Source organism: Podarcis melisellensis, assembly GCF_964234715.1.
Source record: "Podarcis melisellensis genome assembly, chromosome: Z".
Classification (NCBI taxonomy): domain Eukaryota; kingdom Metazoa; phylum Chordata; class Lepidosauria; order Squamata; family Lacertidae; genus Podarcis; species Podarcis melisellensis.
The window spans coordinates 39,367,869-39,386,901 of record NC_138547.1 but is presented as its reverse complement, the minus strand read 5'-3'; the positions used below and the strand labels follow the sequence as shown (position 1 = coordinate 39,386,901).

At 43.0% G+C, this 19,033-nt stretch overlaps 1 protein-coding gene and 1 long non-coding RNA gene across 2 annotated transcripts; both read right to left on the bottom strand.

The window, feature by feature from the left end:
- Nucleotides 1-315: 315 nt before the first annotated feature.
- Nucleotides 316-18,705, bottom strand: NKAP (NFKB activating protein). Its single transcript, XM_081897658.1, has 9 exons — nucleotides 18,373-18,705; nucleotides 13,790-13,870; nucleotides 13,287-13,363; nucleotides 12,871-12,921; nucleotides 12,091-12,139; nucleotides 11,278-11,393; nucleotides 10,764-10,839; nucleotides 3,271-3,420; nucleotides 316-3,107 (listed from the first exon to the last, which is right to left on the bottom strand). Exons 1-9 carry the CDS (start codon nucleotides 18,639-18,641, stop codon nucleotides 2,933-2,935), a joined length of 1,044 nt encoding a protein of 347 aa, XP_081753784.1. The 5' UTR covers nucleotides 18,642-18,705; the 3' UTR covers nucleotides 316-2,932.
- On the bottom strand, nucleotides 15,937-17,026 carry LOC309361737. The gene is made up of 2 exons (XR_014164617.1): nucleotides 16,289-17,026; nucleotides 15,937-16,117 (listed from the first exon to the last, which is right to left on the bottom strand). It is a non-coding gene; the product is annotated as an uncharacterized lncRNA (long non-coding RNA).
- Nucleotides 18,706-19,033: the final 328 nt, after the last annotated feature.

Below are 19,033 nucleotides of genomic sequence, written 5' to 3'. Positions count from 1 at the left end.
TGGCGGCACGGCAGCAGCAGGAGGCCCCATTAGCTAAAGTGGTACCTCAGGTTAAGAACAGTTTCAGGTTAAGTACGGACCTCCAGAACAAATTAAGTTCTTAACCTGAGGTACCACTGTATTGATTAAGTATTATGATGTAGCAGAGCAAATTCCCCTCAATATAGCTGGAAGCTAATTTGCAGATTCATTTGAATCTCACTTGATCTTAGCCAAAAGGCCGAGAAGCGATGCAGATTCATTTGAATCTCGTAGTTAAGATTATTTTCTTGGGTTGCCTTTAATCCCTCTTAAAAGAATAAAGACACAAGAGTCTTTCTGAGTAAAGTAACAAAAAGTTTACTCACATTTCAGTTCACAACATGATTCCTGAAAGGCAGACTTTACTTGGTAGTTACACAAAGAAACTGTGCGTTCATCTCATATGGAGACTGAACTTGTGCTGCTGGCTAAAAGCCAGCAGACAACAAAATTACATTAAGAATAGAAAATGGTTGCAGGAGAGCAGCGTGGCAGCAAAAGATCAGCAAGGAAGACAAGATAAAAACAAGAAGTGAGAAAATGGCTGCATGACTCGGCTCTTTTAAGGAGTTAGCCAGAGCCATGCCCAACTCCCAGGTCACAAGCAGCGGAAGGAGCTCCCGACCGGTGGTTTAGGAAGTTACACTGACTGGATGTTCCCCTGCCTATGCCCGCTCTAGGGAAACAAGGAATGTTGCATTTAACTGCACCAATGGATTACATCACACAATTTTATTATTGGGAATTCTTGCTCTCATCAGTCCCAGTTGTTCACCTATTTGAGTAATACCAAGTTAGTACCATAGACTGCAACATGCACACTAAGCTGTTGACATGTGATCTTTATTCAAGACCTGCTTGTGAGCCACAGCCACAAGTTCCAATTTTCCAAATGGCAAGTGCTTTCAAACACTGTCGAAATGAAGTGTTTATTTTTATAGCTGTTTCAAAGAACGAGTCATGGCTTGAAACTGACAAGCCATAGATAAAAAACAACAAAGGTGCACCCAGGGGAACAATTTTAAATGTAACTTCCCAGAAATAATACGTGGTTTTGGAATTGTGAAAGGAATGGTGCACAGGATGCACATCAAGCCCACTCCCTGTACACATTTTATGACTTCACCACTCCCTCCCAACTTTTGCCTCACAGTTCCTTGTGCCCCTGAGGGTCCCCTGAACTTGGAGGGAGATTTTTTAGACTGGGTTTTTTGGCTTCTGAAAGAGCAGAGGTGTTCAGAAGTCACAGTGGATGGCACATGCCAGTCACATTTCAATACCGGCATAAAGACTTTGCCTACAATAGGGGTCAAGTTTTCAGCCCATCAAAGCCAAATGGATATCTAACCTGTTTTGTTCCACTGAAACTCTATTTGCACAATGAAGTTAGGTAGGAAGATGCTTCCAATCTTCAAATAGTTCTCTCTCTTGATGAGCTGTCAGTCAGACTCCCCATACTAGTTAATGTACAGGATGATGAAAGCAAATCTGTACTAAGAGAAACAGGAGGGCGCAAATGCCCATTACACTGCTGGCTCAGTAACAGGCTAGTCACTGGAAGACACTCTGCTGCAGCATTATACAGCTTCTTATTAAAATTATAAAATATATTAATACTTAAAATGTACAAATCTGCACAAAGTGAGCTGCTCCAACTCTATTTACAAGGAATCAGAGCCACTGAAAAAGACTATAATTTAAGTCACTTAAAATCTAGTAAAAGAGAATCAAGTCTCACTAATATACAACAAACAAACCTGTTCTAAAGCTTAAAAAGGCTGTGTTAATGACCTTTTGTCTTTGTGCAATCAATGGTACAATTAATTTGCACCATCTGTTATTGTGGGATAACCAGCCCCATATAACCAACATGCTTAAGTCTAATTAATGCATGAAATGGTTAATACAATAGAGTTAGCTGTCCTGCCAGGCTTAGCTATGTCAGTTCCCTTACCTTGGAATCAAATCTATCATTTCCTCCCAGTCTACCTGAGCACCTTAGCATGTGAAGAGGTTTGAACTGGTTACTCCAGCTTAGCAGCATGGCTTCTCACAAACTACCCTTCACTTCCTATGCCAGTTCACTTCCTATGTCTAGGAACTTTCATCACTTTGTAACTAAGTTAAGTTTTACTGCCTGTGCAACTTTTCTGACTGATATGTGGAAGAGCACATGAATCGGACCTTTGGAGAGTTTGTTAGTAAACAATCTTGTAACTTGCCAAATGTGTGGTCATATCCCATTCTGGGGGAAGAGAGAAAATTTGGAACTCACTTGAAAGCGCATATTTTAAAGGTAATACAGCCTATATTTCCATGCTTTACTTTGCTGAATATATTGTGACTTCCAACTCCCTGCTGGGGTTCTCTCACCAAAGAGTACTTGCCCAAAACTTGAGATGTTGGCATCCAAGAATTCCCATATATATATGCGCACCAACATTTATTTGGTTATCTAATGCCATTGGAAGATCACTCTGATCCACTCTGTGACTCGTACTGTACGCTCAACATTCTCTTAGCAAAGGATTGAAAACAAAGCAACCTTAAAAAATATCAAGTTTCAGTTCCACAAGTCTTGATTTGCTGCTCAGAATTTTACAAAGTGTCTTTTAAATCCACCAACTCTCACAGTACCTTGGATTCCTAGCAATATTTTGGGATAATTTGCAATAGAGCCTTGTCTCATTTCATTTAGGTAATTGTCCTTCTGCTGCTGTTAATGCCATACAGCAAATTTGTGAATAGGCTATCCACATACACCTGTCAAGGTTCCTATTGATACATATAAACCATTTCCTGAAGTTCAATCAGCAGTACACCCTGCAAGTAGGGCTGTGATGCTGGACACCTGTTTGTGAATCGCTGTAACAGGGGACGGTTGTCAATATGCACAAGAAGAGCATCCTGTTCATTTGTCGTCTTTGCCCTTGGTTTTCCTGTAGACCATCTCTCGGAAGCTTGCCAGAATCTTGTTCTCTCTCTTCCGCCTCTCCTCCTGGTTGAAAGATGCCAGGGCCCTCTTTTCATCTGCACTGTAGATCTGGTTCTCCTTACGCAGACGCACAGCTTCCATTCTCCGGTGCCTGAAGAGAAACATGATGCATATCAAAAAGCCAGTAATGTTCAACAGGAAGAGAAGATTTCCTTCATTAGCAGCTCAATTCCTATTAGCCATTGCCCAAATGTCTCCCCCTACACTGTATAACAGCAGCAAAATTTCACAGCAATCCCCACCAGAACGCTCACCTGCTGCCGCTCATCACATAGCCAGACTTCTCAAATGATGCAATCTCTTCACTGGTTAGACCAATTTCACCTCTCCTAGGGATGCGTTTTCCAGCTTTTACATATTCCGCCATGGCAGCGCCTTCACCGGGGAGTAAAGCATGTCCATAGCTTTAAGAAAGAGACAGGATCATTACATTACAAAAAAATAAATAAATATTGGCATCCCAAAGCCCCACTGACTTCTCTCTCTAGCTATGGATACAGAGAAGCTGAAGAGGACAAAGCAAAACAACTTACAAATATTGGTCGGAGACACAAGATGGCGTCGTTAGTGGTAGCTCTATTTTGTGCTCCGCGTTGATAATATAGATTTATCAGTATTTTATCAGCACTTTTAAAGCTTTTTTTTTTCCTTTTTCTTTTTTTTAACCGAGCTTAGCAGTTTTAAACTATCACTCTTTTTTTATTAACTGCCAAAGGCCTATTTTTATCCAAAAGAGGCTCAGCAAGCCGCCCTATCTTCACGAAGCTGGTAATTAGCAGACGGGGAGGCCAGCTACTCCTTTGGAAGGATGCCGAGCTTTTTATCTATAAAAAAAGGAAGGAATTGAAGCAGCTATAACCCCAAGAAACACAAGGCAAGTTCAACCCGATAATTATTCCAAGGGACTTTTTTTTTTTCTGCTTTGTTATACTGCCTAGCTACTTTACTGGTTACGTCGTGAGGCTGTTGAATGAGGGAGAAAGACCTAGTTGAATTTTAAACGAAACAAGGCATAGTATGAAAGCTCAAGACCAGTAATATTTTCTAACATTTTAAATGACTGATACCTCACAAGCCCCGATGTAAATTGCTGGAGAAACTAACAAGTTGGAGAGGTTGGAGAGGTTTAGGAGGCAACTTCCACAAATCGGCATTTCTGCTATTGTTTACTCCAGCTTAGAACAAAAGATAAGCCGCCGTTAAGCAAGCACCCCCTACCATATATCCATATATACCCATATACCCACTATGGTCCTCACCAGGAAAAAATACAAGGACCAAGGAATTTTGCCTAATTCACCACAGAGCCCGATGGAGCGCCGAAGGAGACAAAGTAAAATTACCAGCTACTTTCCTCAAAAAGACTCGAGCAAGAGAACTCAGAATGAGAGTATCCTAGATGTAGCTATGCCTTTGCCACTCACAGTGTTGGATTGGTCAACACAGCTAAAGGACTTGCAAGCAAACAACAAGAGGACAAACCATCCAACAAATTTGGCCCAAGAACTTGCCATAGCAGAGAATGCTACAAAGGCTAATACAGCCAACACACCTGATGCCAATCCTCATTTGTCACCGCTGGAACTTGGAGGTAATCTTTCAACCCATTGGTTGAAAGCCAATGACAGCGGAACAGAAATGTGGGGTGATTATCTTCAGGAGCAGATATACCAGATTTCTAAGGATCTCCTTAACGTTAAAAATTTTTTAGCGATAACAAACGGGCTGCTCCTGACCCTAGTGGATAATTTCAAACAACATGTGAGCGCTTCAGACCAGAATACAAATCCCCTAGCCAGCCCGGATCCACCACCCCCCAGCAAACCCCGGAGGAAAAAAGCTGAGCCTAAGATGAAGAAAAGCAAAAATATGAAAAACCTAAGGCGGCTTAAGACAACTCACCGTACCTGTAAAAAATATTGGCAGAAGCTCTTTAACCTTCTTCCATCCCCTTCTACAAGTGGAACAAACAAATCCAACTCGAGTGCCATCAAAGAGACACGTAAAGTAGATACACCCATAAAAGAATCTAAATCAAGTTTTGAAGAATCAACACCGAGCTGGGACAAAGGAACTAATCCATCTACAGTCATACCGCCTCAGAGTCCTCTTATGGCCAGCGCAGAATCTGTAGACAGAGGTGAGCAGGCGACCCAAACTATTGAGGGGAACCACTCCTTCCAAGCTCGACAGATGTTGTGTCCCAAAAGAGAATGGAGTTTAGTCCTAATCCCACAAAAGCTTGTCTTTGCTAATTACCCTAAACCGCCTAGATTTTATGCAGGGTTGGACCGTATAGACCACTTTTTGTCCATTATAAGTGGCATTTTACCGGGGGTAGTAAAAGCAACTGACATAGCCGCTATTGAGTATCTACATCAAGATGATTGCTCGGTACGAGCATTGATTACTTTTTTAGATCATGGTCTGGCCAGTTTCATTTTTAGAGCTAAAAACCTATTCAAAAAAGAAAGAATAGTCCTATTAAGAATATTTGAAAATAGAGCACCTGCAACCTCTCTGATGGGGCCCAAGGGCATAGGAATGGAAGTTCACAAAAGGGAAAAAACCAACCACCAAAACCATCGAAATAGAAAGCATAAGTTCCAGCAGGATCATCTCCATCAAACAGTACCAAATGAAAAAAAGGAAGCCCCACATCCAACTGGCGTCTGGCCTCTCACGTGTGATAGTGAGGACTCCGCTTTGGAGGAAGAACTCTCGCTGATAAAGCGATTCTGGTCACTGCATTCTCCAGCTCAAACTGAGATCCTGAAAAGACTTGATTTACTTCGAAGCAGACTAGAAAAAAAGGATGATCAAGGTGAGACAATGAAGGACCCTTATGTGCAGCCCATATCTCCCAAATGTCTGGTGGATAAGAGGACAGTGGGAGGCACTTTTAAATGTGTAGACGTGGAATTACAATCTGAGCCCCCTGTGATGTACAATAAAGTAAGACCAAATCAAGGTGTGAAACCTCAAAGCTCCTGGCACAGCTATCTTAAATTGTCTCCGAACGAATTAGCTTCCCCCCCAACTCCAAAATCTAGCCCCAAATCACCAAGAAAAGAGGATCACTACACTCTCTCCAAGCAGTCATCCTCGAAAAGAGCCAACGGGTGTGTTTTTTTAGACACCAAAGAATCGCTGGACGTGGTGGTGACATAGATCCAGCTCCCCGAAGGGCCCGGGGCCTAAAAGTGCTGTCTTGGAATATCGCGGGTTGGCACGCCAAGAAAAATAATCAACAATTTTTGTGCTACCTTAAGCAATTTGACATCATCTTCTTTCAGGAGACATGGCAGAATGACCCTATATTTCTTAATGGGTATAACTGCCACTACCTGCCTGCCTCCCCATCTCTAAGGGGCGGCAGATCTAGTGGTGGCCTAGCTTGCTTCATCTCTACGGAGCTGGCGCATTCTCTAACAGCCCTACCCAGCTGCAATTCTTTAGCAACAGCCGCTCTACTTAGCTTCAAGAGAACTACTCTCTTGCTGGTCAATGTCTATATTCCCCCAGGCCAAAAAAACCCCGTTGTCAAGGCTACATGGGCTGAGCTAGAGGCGTTTTTAGAGCCTCTCGAATCTACTTACCCGTCTGCCCTGACTATTGTGTGTGGAGACTTCAACGCTCGTATAGGAACAGATGACAACAGTCTATACACTCATTTCAACCTATTTATGGACCCTGAAGAACAGACGGATATTGGTGCGACACGACTGTCCAAAGATAGTAGAAGTAATTTCCCAGGTCTCTGCTTAGTGCAGGCTGCCAGACGGAGGGAACTGCTGATATTAAACGGCAATATAGAGGGGGACCGCCCCGGGGAATATACTCATTTCTCCAAGGCTGGGGGAAGCGTTATAGATTATATCTTAATCTCAAGATTTGCTCACAGCTTTGTAAGGAAGTTCCAAGTGGGCCACAATACTCTGAGTGATCACCTACCTCTAATTTTAGAGCTTGCAGGTCGGCCTTTTGACTATTCTATTGCCGAGCCACAATATATACCTTCTGTAAATTTGGATATACCTGCCCCCAAAAGACTCAAATGGTCCCCAATACTGAATGAAAATCTAACCCTCCTTCTTCAGTCAGTGGAGTTAAAGCTTATTCGCTCCGCTATTGTATCAGGCAATTCAGTAGATGCGATTATGGAACGCTTTAAATTACTTTTGGAAAGATTGAAACCCCATTTAACAACAGTGATACATAGCTCCGCTACAAAGAGGGCAAAGGACGGAGCTAGCTGGTTTGACCTGGAGTGCAGGCAAACAAGGAGACAAACGAGAACAGCCTACCAGAGATACAGGAAATCAGGGACTGCCCTCCTACTTAATGCTTATATTTATCTGAGACGGTCTTACAAACAATTACTAAGGAGAAAGAAACTGGAAGCTGAAAGAGCCGCATGGCACAGTTTGGTTAAGGCATCGCACGAGAAAGATACTACTTGCTTTTGGCGAACCATATCTGGTCTACTGGACCAGGAGCGTACTAATTCCATCTGTACAGTGGAACCAATGGAGTGGTTGCGCCATTTTCAATCTTTGTTCTATGACCAGGAAGCCCAACATTACAAACTATGCATTCAATTGGAGGACCTACCTCATTGGCCACCAGTAACTGCAAAGGAAGTTGAGAATTTAATCGCACAATTAAAGAACAACAAGGCCCCAGGGAATGATTACATCCCTGCCGAACTTCTGAAGTCCAACATTGGCTGGTGGGCCCCCCTGCTGGCGTCTTTATTTTCTTGGATCGACTCAACGGGTTTACTCCCAGATGGTTGGACTGAGGCAATAATTATCCCAATCTATAAAAAAGGACCCATGACAGACCCGGCGAGTTATAGACCAATCAGCCTTCTGCCTATACCCAGCAAACTATATGCCAAACATCTTTATATCAAGCTAACTAGCTGGCTGGAAACTGAAGCTATTCTAGCGGAAGAGCAAGCGGGTTTCAGGCAAGGCAGATCCACCATAGACCATTGCTTCACCCTAGCCTATTTAATTGACAAATATGCCAAAAAATCCCGTGGGGTGTTATATGCAGCCTTTATCGATCTAAAGGCTGCTTTCGATTCAATTCCACGTGTAAGACTCTGGGATAAATTGAGCACATCAAGTATTGACAAAAGACTATTATTTCTGATCAGCTGTTTATATAAAGACACGGTGCTGCATGTAAGAACTTCGTTAAATGGCCATCTTATAGGACCAGTTCCTGTCAGTAAGGGGGTCAAGCAAGGTTGCATCCTGGCCCCAGTTCTATTCAACATCTACATCAATGATATGGTTAACTGTTTGTCATCTCCGGACTTCCACGCCCCCAAACTGGCTGACAAATCAATATCAGTGCTTTTATATGCTGATGATGCGATACTCCTATCTCGAACAAGAATAGGCTTAAATAGGCTCATAGGTGAATTTTCAGCATACTGTAGGAGAGAGCAACTTGCAATAAACTACCAGAAAACCAAAATTATGGTTTTTGCAAGGAAACACAGACAGTACAGCTGGAGGATGGATAACCAGACAATTGAACAGGTTAAAGCCTTCAAATATCTGGGTATCGTTTTCCAGTCGACCGGGTCCTGGGATGTCCATCAAAAATGTGCCAAAGAAAAAGCAGCTCGAAGTATCAAGATGCTGTCCCGCTTCTTTTACACGAAGGGGGGCAGATACATCCCAGCAGCCCTTGAAGTTTTTCAAGCAAAACCTCTGGCGCAGTTACTGTACGGGGCACAAATCTGGACGGGGAACCACTGCTCCAGTCTTGAAACTGTTCAGTCTAAATTTCTAAGGCAGATATTCGGCGTCCCCTCCTGTGTTCCAAACGCAGCATTACGACTCGAGGCCTGCCTTCCATCTGTAGAAACTCAGACCTGGCAGAGAACATTCAACTATTGGCTTCGTCTTAATCTAAATCCACCTGGTCTACTGCCTCTAGTAATGCAAGACCCTCACAAAAGCAAGTGGTTCAAAACTGTGCATCAAAAACTCCTTACATGCGGTCTGCATTCACAGTCCCTACTATCAATGGGCCTCATTAAAGCAAAGAGTCTAATAGGCCAGCGCCTGAAAGACATTGAACGACAAAACAACCTGATTATCTTAAAGAAACTGTGCCCATGGTATACCTACTTTTCCCCTTCTCATTTTGACTCTCCAGCTTCATATTTGTTTAAACTAACCATCCCAAAATACAGACGTGCCTTTACATTGGCTAGATGGGATGTTCTTCCCTCTGCTGTACTCGAAGGTCGTTACCAAAAGACTCCATTTGAAAAACGACTTTGCCCATGTGGAGATGGTAACACGGAAACAGTGTCCCACGTCCTTCTATCTTGCCCCCTTTACAAAGACCTAAGGAACGAGATTATTACTCCACTCATTCTCTCCAACCCCGGCCGTTCACCAGACATTACACTGTATTTTCTATTATCTGATACGGATAGTCAGATAACAGAGAAGGTCGCGAGGTACATCGAGAGAGCTGCGAAATTGAGGGCCACCATCTGAGTGACAGACTTGTTCATCTGACGGACCTCCTTTTGCTTGTTCTTTTCTTCCTTTTATCCCTATTTTCACTTTTAACTCTTGTATAGCTGTGGCCTGTTGGCTTTGCTAATAAAGTTTTGATTTGATTTGATTTGACTTACAAATATTATTTCATATACAGGCCCATTTTGTGCAAGAAATCCTAGATAGGTAAGGGAAGCCGAAACCTTGGATCCCTTTTCAGTTCACCATTGCAATCCTAGCTTCCTTACAAAGCGCCTCTAAGATAGGGCAAAAGGAGGTAGGTGGGTCTTTTCTCTACTATCTTAATTCTCTTGGCCTCATTATTCCACCTGGATTTCCTCCTGTTAAGCTCTCCATTTTGTCTGGGCAACAATAAGAAAATGCTGGGACAAGCAGTGCAGCCAGAGTTTGTTCTTTTCCACATTGCTACCTGCTTCCCTTCACTGTCAAGGTGAGACATGTTAGAAAAGGAAGTGTAAGAACATCTAGTTTAAGCATATGTCACAGAATCGAAAGCCAAAATATAGAGAAGTTTTCATGAGGCTCTAGCACAGTTCTCTCGCGTGCATTAGCACTGGGAAGTTAGGAAGATTATAGTCCACCAGAAGGTCAGGGCACACAATTGTGGCCCATATTTTCAACTCATGAAACGACCCCTTCTGGAACATCCATCCATCCAAGTGCCAATGAGAGCAGGAAGTTCCCACATCAAATTTCACCTGAGCTACAAATGAAAAAGATGGACTTAAAGCAAGCTACTATTTTTTTCAGACTCACTCATCTGTAGTAGTGGTACCTTGGTTCCCAAATGGCTTGGCTGTCGAACAAATCAGCTCCCGAATGCCGCAAACCTGGAAATGTTCCGGTCTGCGAACTTCTATCGGAAGCCGAACATCTGACGTGGCTTCCAATTGACTGCAGGAAGCTCCTGCAGCCAATCAGAAGCTGCACCTCGGTTTTCGAACTGTTTCGGGAGTCAAACGGACTCCCGGAATGGATTAAGTTTGAGAACCAAGGTACCACTGTACAGGTAAAATAGTATAGATCTAACTAATAGGATGCTTGCTGAGGATTATTAAGGATTATATATGCTCTGTTATCTGAGCTCTGTGAACATCTAAATATGCCCTATAATAGTTAAGAACTGTATTTGGATTCCTTGGCTACCTTGGATTTCAAATGCTGAAATAAGCTAAAGGTGCAGCACTTACTTCAAGGGCCGATCATCTTGAGAGGCATGAGTAATGGGAGCTTCTGGTCCTATGAAATCCACAGCATCTGCATTTTCTGCAAGAAAGCAATAAAAGGAAGAATGAAGCCAAAACCTTCTCTAATGCATTATTTAACCAGCTTTTTTTAACCCAACTGTACAAATTTTATCCTTGCCACCCTTTCTGTGGGGTCTGCTGGCCTAACTTCCATCTTGTCCCTCCTACTTTGAGCTCCATCAGCAGCCAGCCACTCTACACGAAAGGAAGGTAGCCTTCCAGTGGTCTGATCTATTTTTTATGGCATATTCATTTTATTAGCACACCTTTTTTTTCTGTTGGAAAAGGTGGGGTATACATATAAACTAAATAACCATCTTACAAAAGGAATAAATTTAAAGCCTACATCAGTTGACATCTCTTTAGAGATGCCTTTCCTTAGCAAAGACCAATCTAACAGTGAAGGCTGCTCCTGTGTGCAGGCTTTTCCAAGAAGCTTTGAGCATTCAAAACCTACTTGATCTCTCAATCCAGAGATCATCCTCTTGCTGTTCGTCGTCATCAGAATCTTCGCTGCTTGACTCGCTGAAGTCTTTCCTGCTCTTTTTACTCTTTCTTTTCTTGGATTTTTTTCTGTTGAGAAGTGAGAGGGAAATGGGATAAATATGTAAAATCAAAGCAAGGAAGAAGAAAGGTTGGTAAGAACAAGAAGAAATGTTTTGGCTTTGTGTCGCTTACAGGAATATTATCAATATTAAGAATATTATCAATGAAAGGGTTAAAGAAAAGCCATATGTATAAAGGATAGGTCAAGGTAAAGGGACCCCTGACCATTAGTTCCAGTCGTGGCCGACTCTGGGGTTGCGGCGCTCATCTCGCTTTATTGGCCGAGGGAGCCGGCATACAGCTTCTGGGTCATGTGGCCAGCATGACTAAGCCGCTTCTGGCGAACCAGAGCAGCGCACGGAAACACTGTTTATCTTCCCGCCAGAGCAGTACCTATTTATCTACTTGCACTTTGACGTGCTTTCAAACTGCTAGGTTGGCAGGAAGGATACTATGTATAAAGTATAAAGGATACTATGGGGGGAAAACCATAACCCAAGAAAAAAACATCCTTTTTGGGACCAAAAAAGGAAAGCAAACTAAAATCCAAAACAGAAATAAACAATGCAAAATGAAATAAACAAAAAGCATTAGTTGAAAGCAGAGTCAAGAGTTCTCTTGGTGATAACGTAGCAGCTGGGGAAACAGGAGTTTGATACTAGTGTCATGAAACACAAACTCCGCAATTTTACAAGTTGTTTTTTTTAAAAAAACCAGCTCTTACTTCCTATGCTTCTTTTTTCTCTTCTTGGATTTCTTTTTTTCCTCATCACCTGAAATGTTAATAACAAAGAAAAGCAAAAATAAGCAGGGGTAAGGCATAAAAAGTTTGAGTGAAAGAAGGGTGGAAAACCAGTGTGGTATAGTGAATGGTGTTGGGTTAGGACTGGGAAGACCAGAACAGAAATTCCAAATCAGCCAGGAAGCCAACTGGGTAACTTTGAACCAACCACCTGCTCACTTTCCCAGCCTAATATACATTACATAGCAGCTGAAAAAGGAATTTAATTATGCCCCAGTGCACAATGCATTGCAGCCCTGGACTATTCACAATAGGAATGGAAAAGCAGGAATGATGAGAATCTGCAGCTGTCATCACTCCCGCATTGGTTGAGGCTAATGGGAGCTGGAGGGCCCAGCACCACTATGCCACATGTGATATTCATTTTAAAAAACCCCACTATGATTTATGAACATTCATGCAATATCATTCAATTGTAGCTTATCTTCCTGAGAGCTTAAGGGTCCAATGGAACAATGTTAGTATGGGGCTATTGTGATATGATTCTCAATTTGCCAAAATTCTTGACAACTGAGGAAGTTAATACTTCGGAATGAATGGAATAAGAAATATGACTTTAAAGACTATGGGAATTTGCTATTCCTTATTTGAACTATAGTGTAGGTGGGTTGGGAGAATCCCCTTTAAGTGTGCAGCTCAAAAGAAGGAAGAGGCCAATTCCAAGGTGGGAACGCAAGTCTTGCACAACAGGTTTACACATACGTGAAGCAGCTTTTCTCTTCCTTTTCTTCTTTTTCTTCCTCTTCTCCTCCTCTGAAAATAATTTGAAAATGAAATGTTTTTACAATCAAACCAAACAATCCACTCTATGGGTTGTTACTTCCTGACCAACAGATTGCATCTGCTACACCTATGAGGCCAGGCTGCAGCCTTGCTTTCTAGAACAGGTAGGAGACTGCTGTTGCATATGGATGGGAGACATCATTTGCAAATAATATGACAACTGTTAAGGCAATGGGAAGTGTCACCGAGTCAGGAACTGTCGACATTAATTATTATTGATGCAATTTACTTTAGCAATTCCATTTGGAGTGCATTCATTCTAGGAAGGCAAGACAACTCAGACCCTATAAATACTAATGATGTTACCCAAACACCACCAAATCAGTGCAAAATACCTTCTGAGCTGGAATCAGAAGAGCTGCTTTTTTTAGATGTACCATCTTCATCTTCTGCAGGAGTGTGTTCATCAGAGCTAGATTTCAAGGCAGAGCACAAAACAATATTAGTGTAGGTAGAAGTGCAAAATATATCATCATAATTTGAAAGGCTGCGGTCAAATGCATATAAAAACTTCAGTGTTAAGTATTTCAATAAAATAAATTTCTGTGCAAGGGCTTACCACTCTTTGGATTTTAAAATATTAATTATATATGTGGGGCTAAATATGCCAAGGGATTCTACAATTTGATTTTAGGAATGTAGCAAAGTAGAACACAAAATACATTTGACAAAAGCATGATGCTAAATAAGCCAACATTGGGGGGGGGGGGGACAACAAAACAAAATGGAAAAAGAAAATCACCATCCTCCTTATTAGAATTCAGAAAAAGTCCTCAAGACAGGTTACAGCAATGAAAACAGCAGTATTAATTTATTTATTAAAAAACCACAAACCTACTCTAGGTCAGGAATCTTTGGTGAGAATCCCCAAACTTCAGGTGCTCCAAGTTCACCTATTCTCTCTCTCTCGTTTAATCGCCTGTAAAAGATGCATCTCTGTTAAAACCCAGGACATATATTCCATGTATAAAAATTAAGCACAACACAGGGATAAGAGACAGTGTTGCTATAGAGCCAAAGGGTTAGGCTGGAGTGGGGAACCGTTTTCAGCCTGAGAGCCACTTTTCCTCACCAACAACCTTCTGGGGCCCACATGCCAGTGGGGAATGGGGTCAGAGACAAAAATGGGTGGAGCAATGTTAGTTTTGTGCAGTAGACTACAGTATATTCCTGTCATGCAAACAGTCAAGAGATTTCTGCACACACATACTAGGGCTGTGCAATAAATTGCCATATTGTATCAAAATAACATCATGATAAGTGTTTCAATAAGGCAGAGACTTGACAGTTTCCTAGGAAGTAGCTCAGCTGAATAAATACTTTGTAGCAGATACTGAAACTTTGCAGATACAGTGGTGCCTCGCAAGACGAAATTAATTCATTCCGCGAGACATTCGTCTTGCGATGTTTTTTGTCTTGCAAAGCACGGTCCATCGCAACTGCGCCTCTTCAAGTGGCTTTAGGAAAAAAGCGAACAAACTCGCAAGACGTTTTTGTCTTGCGAAGCGACGCAAAAACCGAAAAACCCTTTCGTCTTGCGCGTTTTTCGTTTTGCGAGGCATTCGTCTTGCGGGGCACCACTGTAATTTGTAGAAAAGTGTCTCCAGCTTTGTTTGCTCTCTCCCTCCTCTCCTAATCCATGAGAAATGAAGAACAACCTTCACACAAACCAGCAAACTCTTTCAGATTCACTGGTATTTATCTACTTAGGAGCTCAGTCTGCTAGCAATCCAGGAGGGACCCCCCCACAGCTAGTCAATCAAAGAGGCAAGGTAAACAAAGAACTGGAAAGCACATCTTTCTTCCTTCACCAGTGGAAAAAAGAGGGGGAAAGAGTTTTTCTTTTTCTTTTCTAGTGCTGTTTATGTTGTTGGTTCCCCCTAAAAGGCTTTCCTCCATATTAAAAAGGGTTTTGTTTTTTTAAAACTTAAAGGAGACTCTCTTTTTGCTTGCTTGCCTTCCTTCCCTCCCTTTGATAAAAAGGGAGAGATTGATAGGATGAGGGCTTGGGGGGGGCTTCTGGGGAGAGTGGAGGGTAGAAGATTTAACTGGCTGCCTTATGCTGAAATAGGAGGTTGGGTACTGTGTGAGAATTATGAGGAGACTGTTTTTCAGTATTAGTTGAACTCAATGGGGCTTATGCATGCACAGATTCCACTTAGACTTCTGTGGGGGGAAGCAGATGCAACTTGACTAGTAAATCACTTAAACTACTCATAATTTAGTTTAAAAATGTATTAAATATAATATATGGAAGTTCATTTACAATTTTTATTAAATCTACTACTTTTACATTTTTTAGGGCCTCCACTGCCACAGGGAGCCTCGTCAAGGCCCTCTGCTGCTGCAGGGAAGCATAGCGCACCCTCCACCACCATAAGGAGCTACAGCGGCACCCTCTGCTGCTGTGGGGATGTGCAGTACACTCTCCACCACTGTGGGGAGGTACTGTGGACCCCTACTGCTGCGGGGAGGCCTGGCAAGGCCCTCTGCTGCTGCAGGAAAGCAATGTGCACCCTCAGGGCTGTACCTAGGATATGGTGAGGTGAGCCCCCGCCAGGGGCGCAGGTGAGGGGGAGGTGCAAAATCGGCTACAAATATGTCCATAAATATGTCTACAAATAAAAATATCAATTATTGCCTCATAAGAAAAGCTTTTGAAATAGAGGGGGAATTGAACAGGGAGAGGTTGGAGGAGAGCGGAAAGAATAATTTGTCCATGGGTAGGGGGCGGAATCTGGACGGTTCTGCCAGGGGCGCAAGATCACCTAGCTACGGCTCTGCGCACCCTCCACTGCTGCAGGGAGGTATGGCAGGACTCTCTGACCCCGCAGGGAGGCCCAGCAAGGTCCTTCGCCACCACAGATATACTGGTATATTGTGCTATATGAAGATATTGTGATATTTAGCTGGTGATATATTGTGATGTTGAAAACCAGATACAGTATTGCCCATCCTTAATACATACAACACACACCTCTCTGACTGGGTAATTAAGAAGCTTTATCACAGTTCAATGATACATTTAGGCCAGCAAGGAGGGTGTGAACAGTGCAAGTTTGGGTGTCTGGGAAGGAGAGCATGATGTAGGGAGTCCAGGAAGACTGCGTTTGGACCCGGGCTGAGGTTCCTCACAGCTGAATGGAACTGCTAATGTAAGAAACAACTTACCGTATTTTTTGCACCATAACACTCACTTTTTTCCTCCTAGAAAGTAAGGGGAAATGTCTGTGCGTGTTATGGAGGGAATGCCTATGGGGGGCATGCCTACGGATTTTCCTCCTCTAAAAACTATGTGCGTGTTATGGTCAGGTGTGTGTTATAGAGCGAAAAATACGGTAATTTATCAGTAACAGTATTTGAATTTTTCTGAAAGGGAAAACAATCTCCCTAGATCAGATCTTTCCAAACATTTCACATTGGTGATACAGTTTTTTTGACATGCATCATTTCACTACACAGTAATTCAGTTTACTAGCAAACCGGAGGTTAAACTAATCCAGAGAGGAGCACAGGGAGTATTTGCACAACACACCTATGCATTGCAGCCAACACACTAACAAGTCACGACACAAAATTTGGAGAGCTCTGCCTTAGATGCATTGCAGTGCTGAACACGCTAAAGAGGTTAGACAAATTAATGTCCAGAGGTCACAAGAGAGGTGAGATCATTGAAGGCTCATCTTAACTGTGAGTCCTGGGGCACCTGCTCCCTTCATTGCACACCTTTTGCCACTTGGCCTGGGAGAGAAGGGCCTTGACTGACTCTAGCTACTAAAGCTGAGGCTTCTGAAGAGGCCAAAGACCATCTTGGCTGTCTCTTAGTACAAACCCAGGTCATCAAGCCTGAACTTCCACTACTGCTATCTGCCATGAAACCCCACTGGAAGGATTAGCAGCAGTGGCAGTAGCAACGTTATGTGGTTATAATATTTTAGTCTCTTGTTAGTTATGCTGGTTTAAATGTGCATTTTATATCTGAATTCCTTTAGTAAAGTTTTATTTTTAAATCTTTAAAATAATATTTAAGTTTCCTGTTAATTATATTGCTTTGGATGTATACTTTATTCTGGATTGTTTTACTTGATGTATTAATATGGTGTAAACTGCTCTGATATTCCCCCCCCCCTTAAGAATATAAAGTGGTACAAAAAAGATATAAATAAAAATAAAGATATTGTTTTAAATCAGAACAAAAGTTACACAACAGCAAAATCAACATACAAGATGCTTGCATCAATGGGCTAACATTTAGTGATACGTTGCCCAATCAAAATCACTACCCGACCTAACCTTTGCATATGTACTCAAAAGCAAATCCTTTCTGAATTGAATGAAACCTACTTCCATGCATGTATGAACAGGGTTTATGCTTGAGACTGAAGTCAATTTAGCCATCACTTCATCAGTTTAAACTGCACTATGTATCACACCTTAAACCTCCATGCCTAGGAGTCATAGTAATAACCTTCTAGCTGTTATAACAAGGGTAGGGGATGAGTTGCAATACTACTTGCCACAGGCAAAGTGCTGCCACCAAGAAGATCTCATTCTCATGCTCCTTCCCCATTCCAGGCTCTAAAGTCAAAGATGATCAAAACGTCTGAAGGCGGTAGGCTGTCAGCAACTTGGTCCCAATAAGGATTGGAACCCATATAAAGCCAACATATTAGATCTTATGTCACAAATGGTTTTGTTATGGTTTAGAATTAGATTGTCATAAAAACCCCAAAACAGCCCTGCTTCTGTGCTTTTTAACAGCAACTCTGGTATACAGAAATAAGGGAATAACAGAGATCTGCAAATATGGCAAAACTAACCATATACCTACATTCTGAAAGGGTGGGAGAGAAATGACTTGGGGCACAACCACAACCACATAAAGGCACAACCACTCTTTGTGTTAACTTTTTATGAGAAACTGGTTAAACTTGGACACTGATTCGTATTGATCGGGGATGGGGAACATGGGACGTTCCATATGTTGCAGGGCACCAACTTCCAGTCTGCATGGCCAACTACATCCAGAGAGCCTCAAGTTCCTTATCCCTGGCTTGAGATCCTCCACACTGATTTCACAGTTGTCCGTTTCGTAGCTGCAGCTAGCAAAAGCGGGGAAAGGAACAGGTACCCGGGGAGGGGGCGGGAAAGGGAAGCCTCAGCCGAAGCTGCACCTTTTCCTGCACAGCTTGCATGTAACTTTCCTCTCTCTCTCTTTTGGTACTTTATTTAACCTTCCGATGTTTATAAAGGAGGGCACGTGCCTCGGCGCTGTTATCTTTTTGCAAGCCTCAACCAAGCGGCGCATTAAACAGGTAAGGGAGGAAGGGAGGAAATATTCAAAAGGGGAGATATTCAAGAGGGGAGACCCCGCCAGGATCGTTTCTCGGATGAGGCCATCAGGCAAGCCTCCCCACGTACCTCTGCCTCAGCGACTCCTCCTGCTCCTTGCCGTAGTGCTCTGGGCCATGGCGGTGGCCGAAGTGGTGAAGCGGGCCGGGCCGCTGACGGAACCCCCCGCCGCCGCCACCACCGCGCTCGCGGGACCGAGACCGGGACGGAGACCGGGCTCGGGACCTCTTGCTCCGGCTGGACCTGGGCGGGGAAGGGCTGGTTGAGCTGCCGCTCCGATCCCGCCGTGAGGGCGGCGGCGACTCCTCTGGGCTCCGCGAGCGGGACACCGGCGCCATGGCCTCGGCAGGAGGTCCTCCGACGCCTCGAGTAGCGGAAGCGTCGCCAACGGTCAACAGAGAGGCCTTTTCCTTCCGCCGGATGTGGCGTCAGGGTGTGTGTGTTTATTGCCCCCTCACCTCACTTCCGGCGCTCTTTTCAAACTCCTCCGTCAAGCGTTTGATATCCTATATTGATGGGTCTAAACGATAGTTTTTATGTTTTCTGTGGCATTTAAAAAATAAAGACACATACATACACACACACTCTCTCTCTTTATATATATATTTAACCTCTGTGTGAATGATGCCGTTTATAATATTCCCGGGTCAAATATTACATAGATTACATTACTTTTTATCTCTACGGTCACCCTCTGCATCCGGGCGCAACACCATATAGCGCTCGTGCT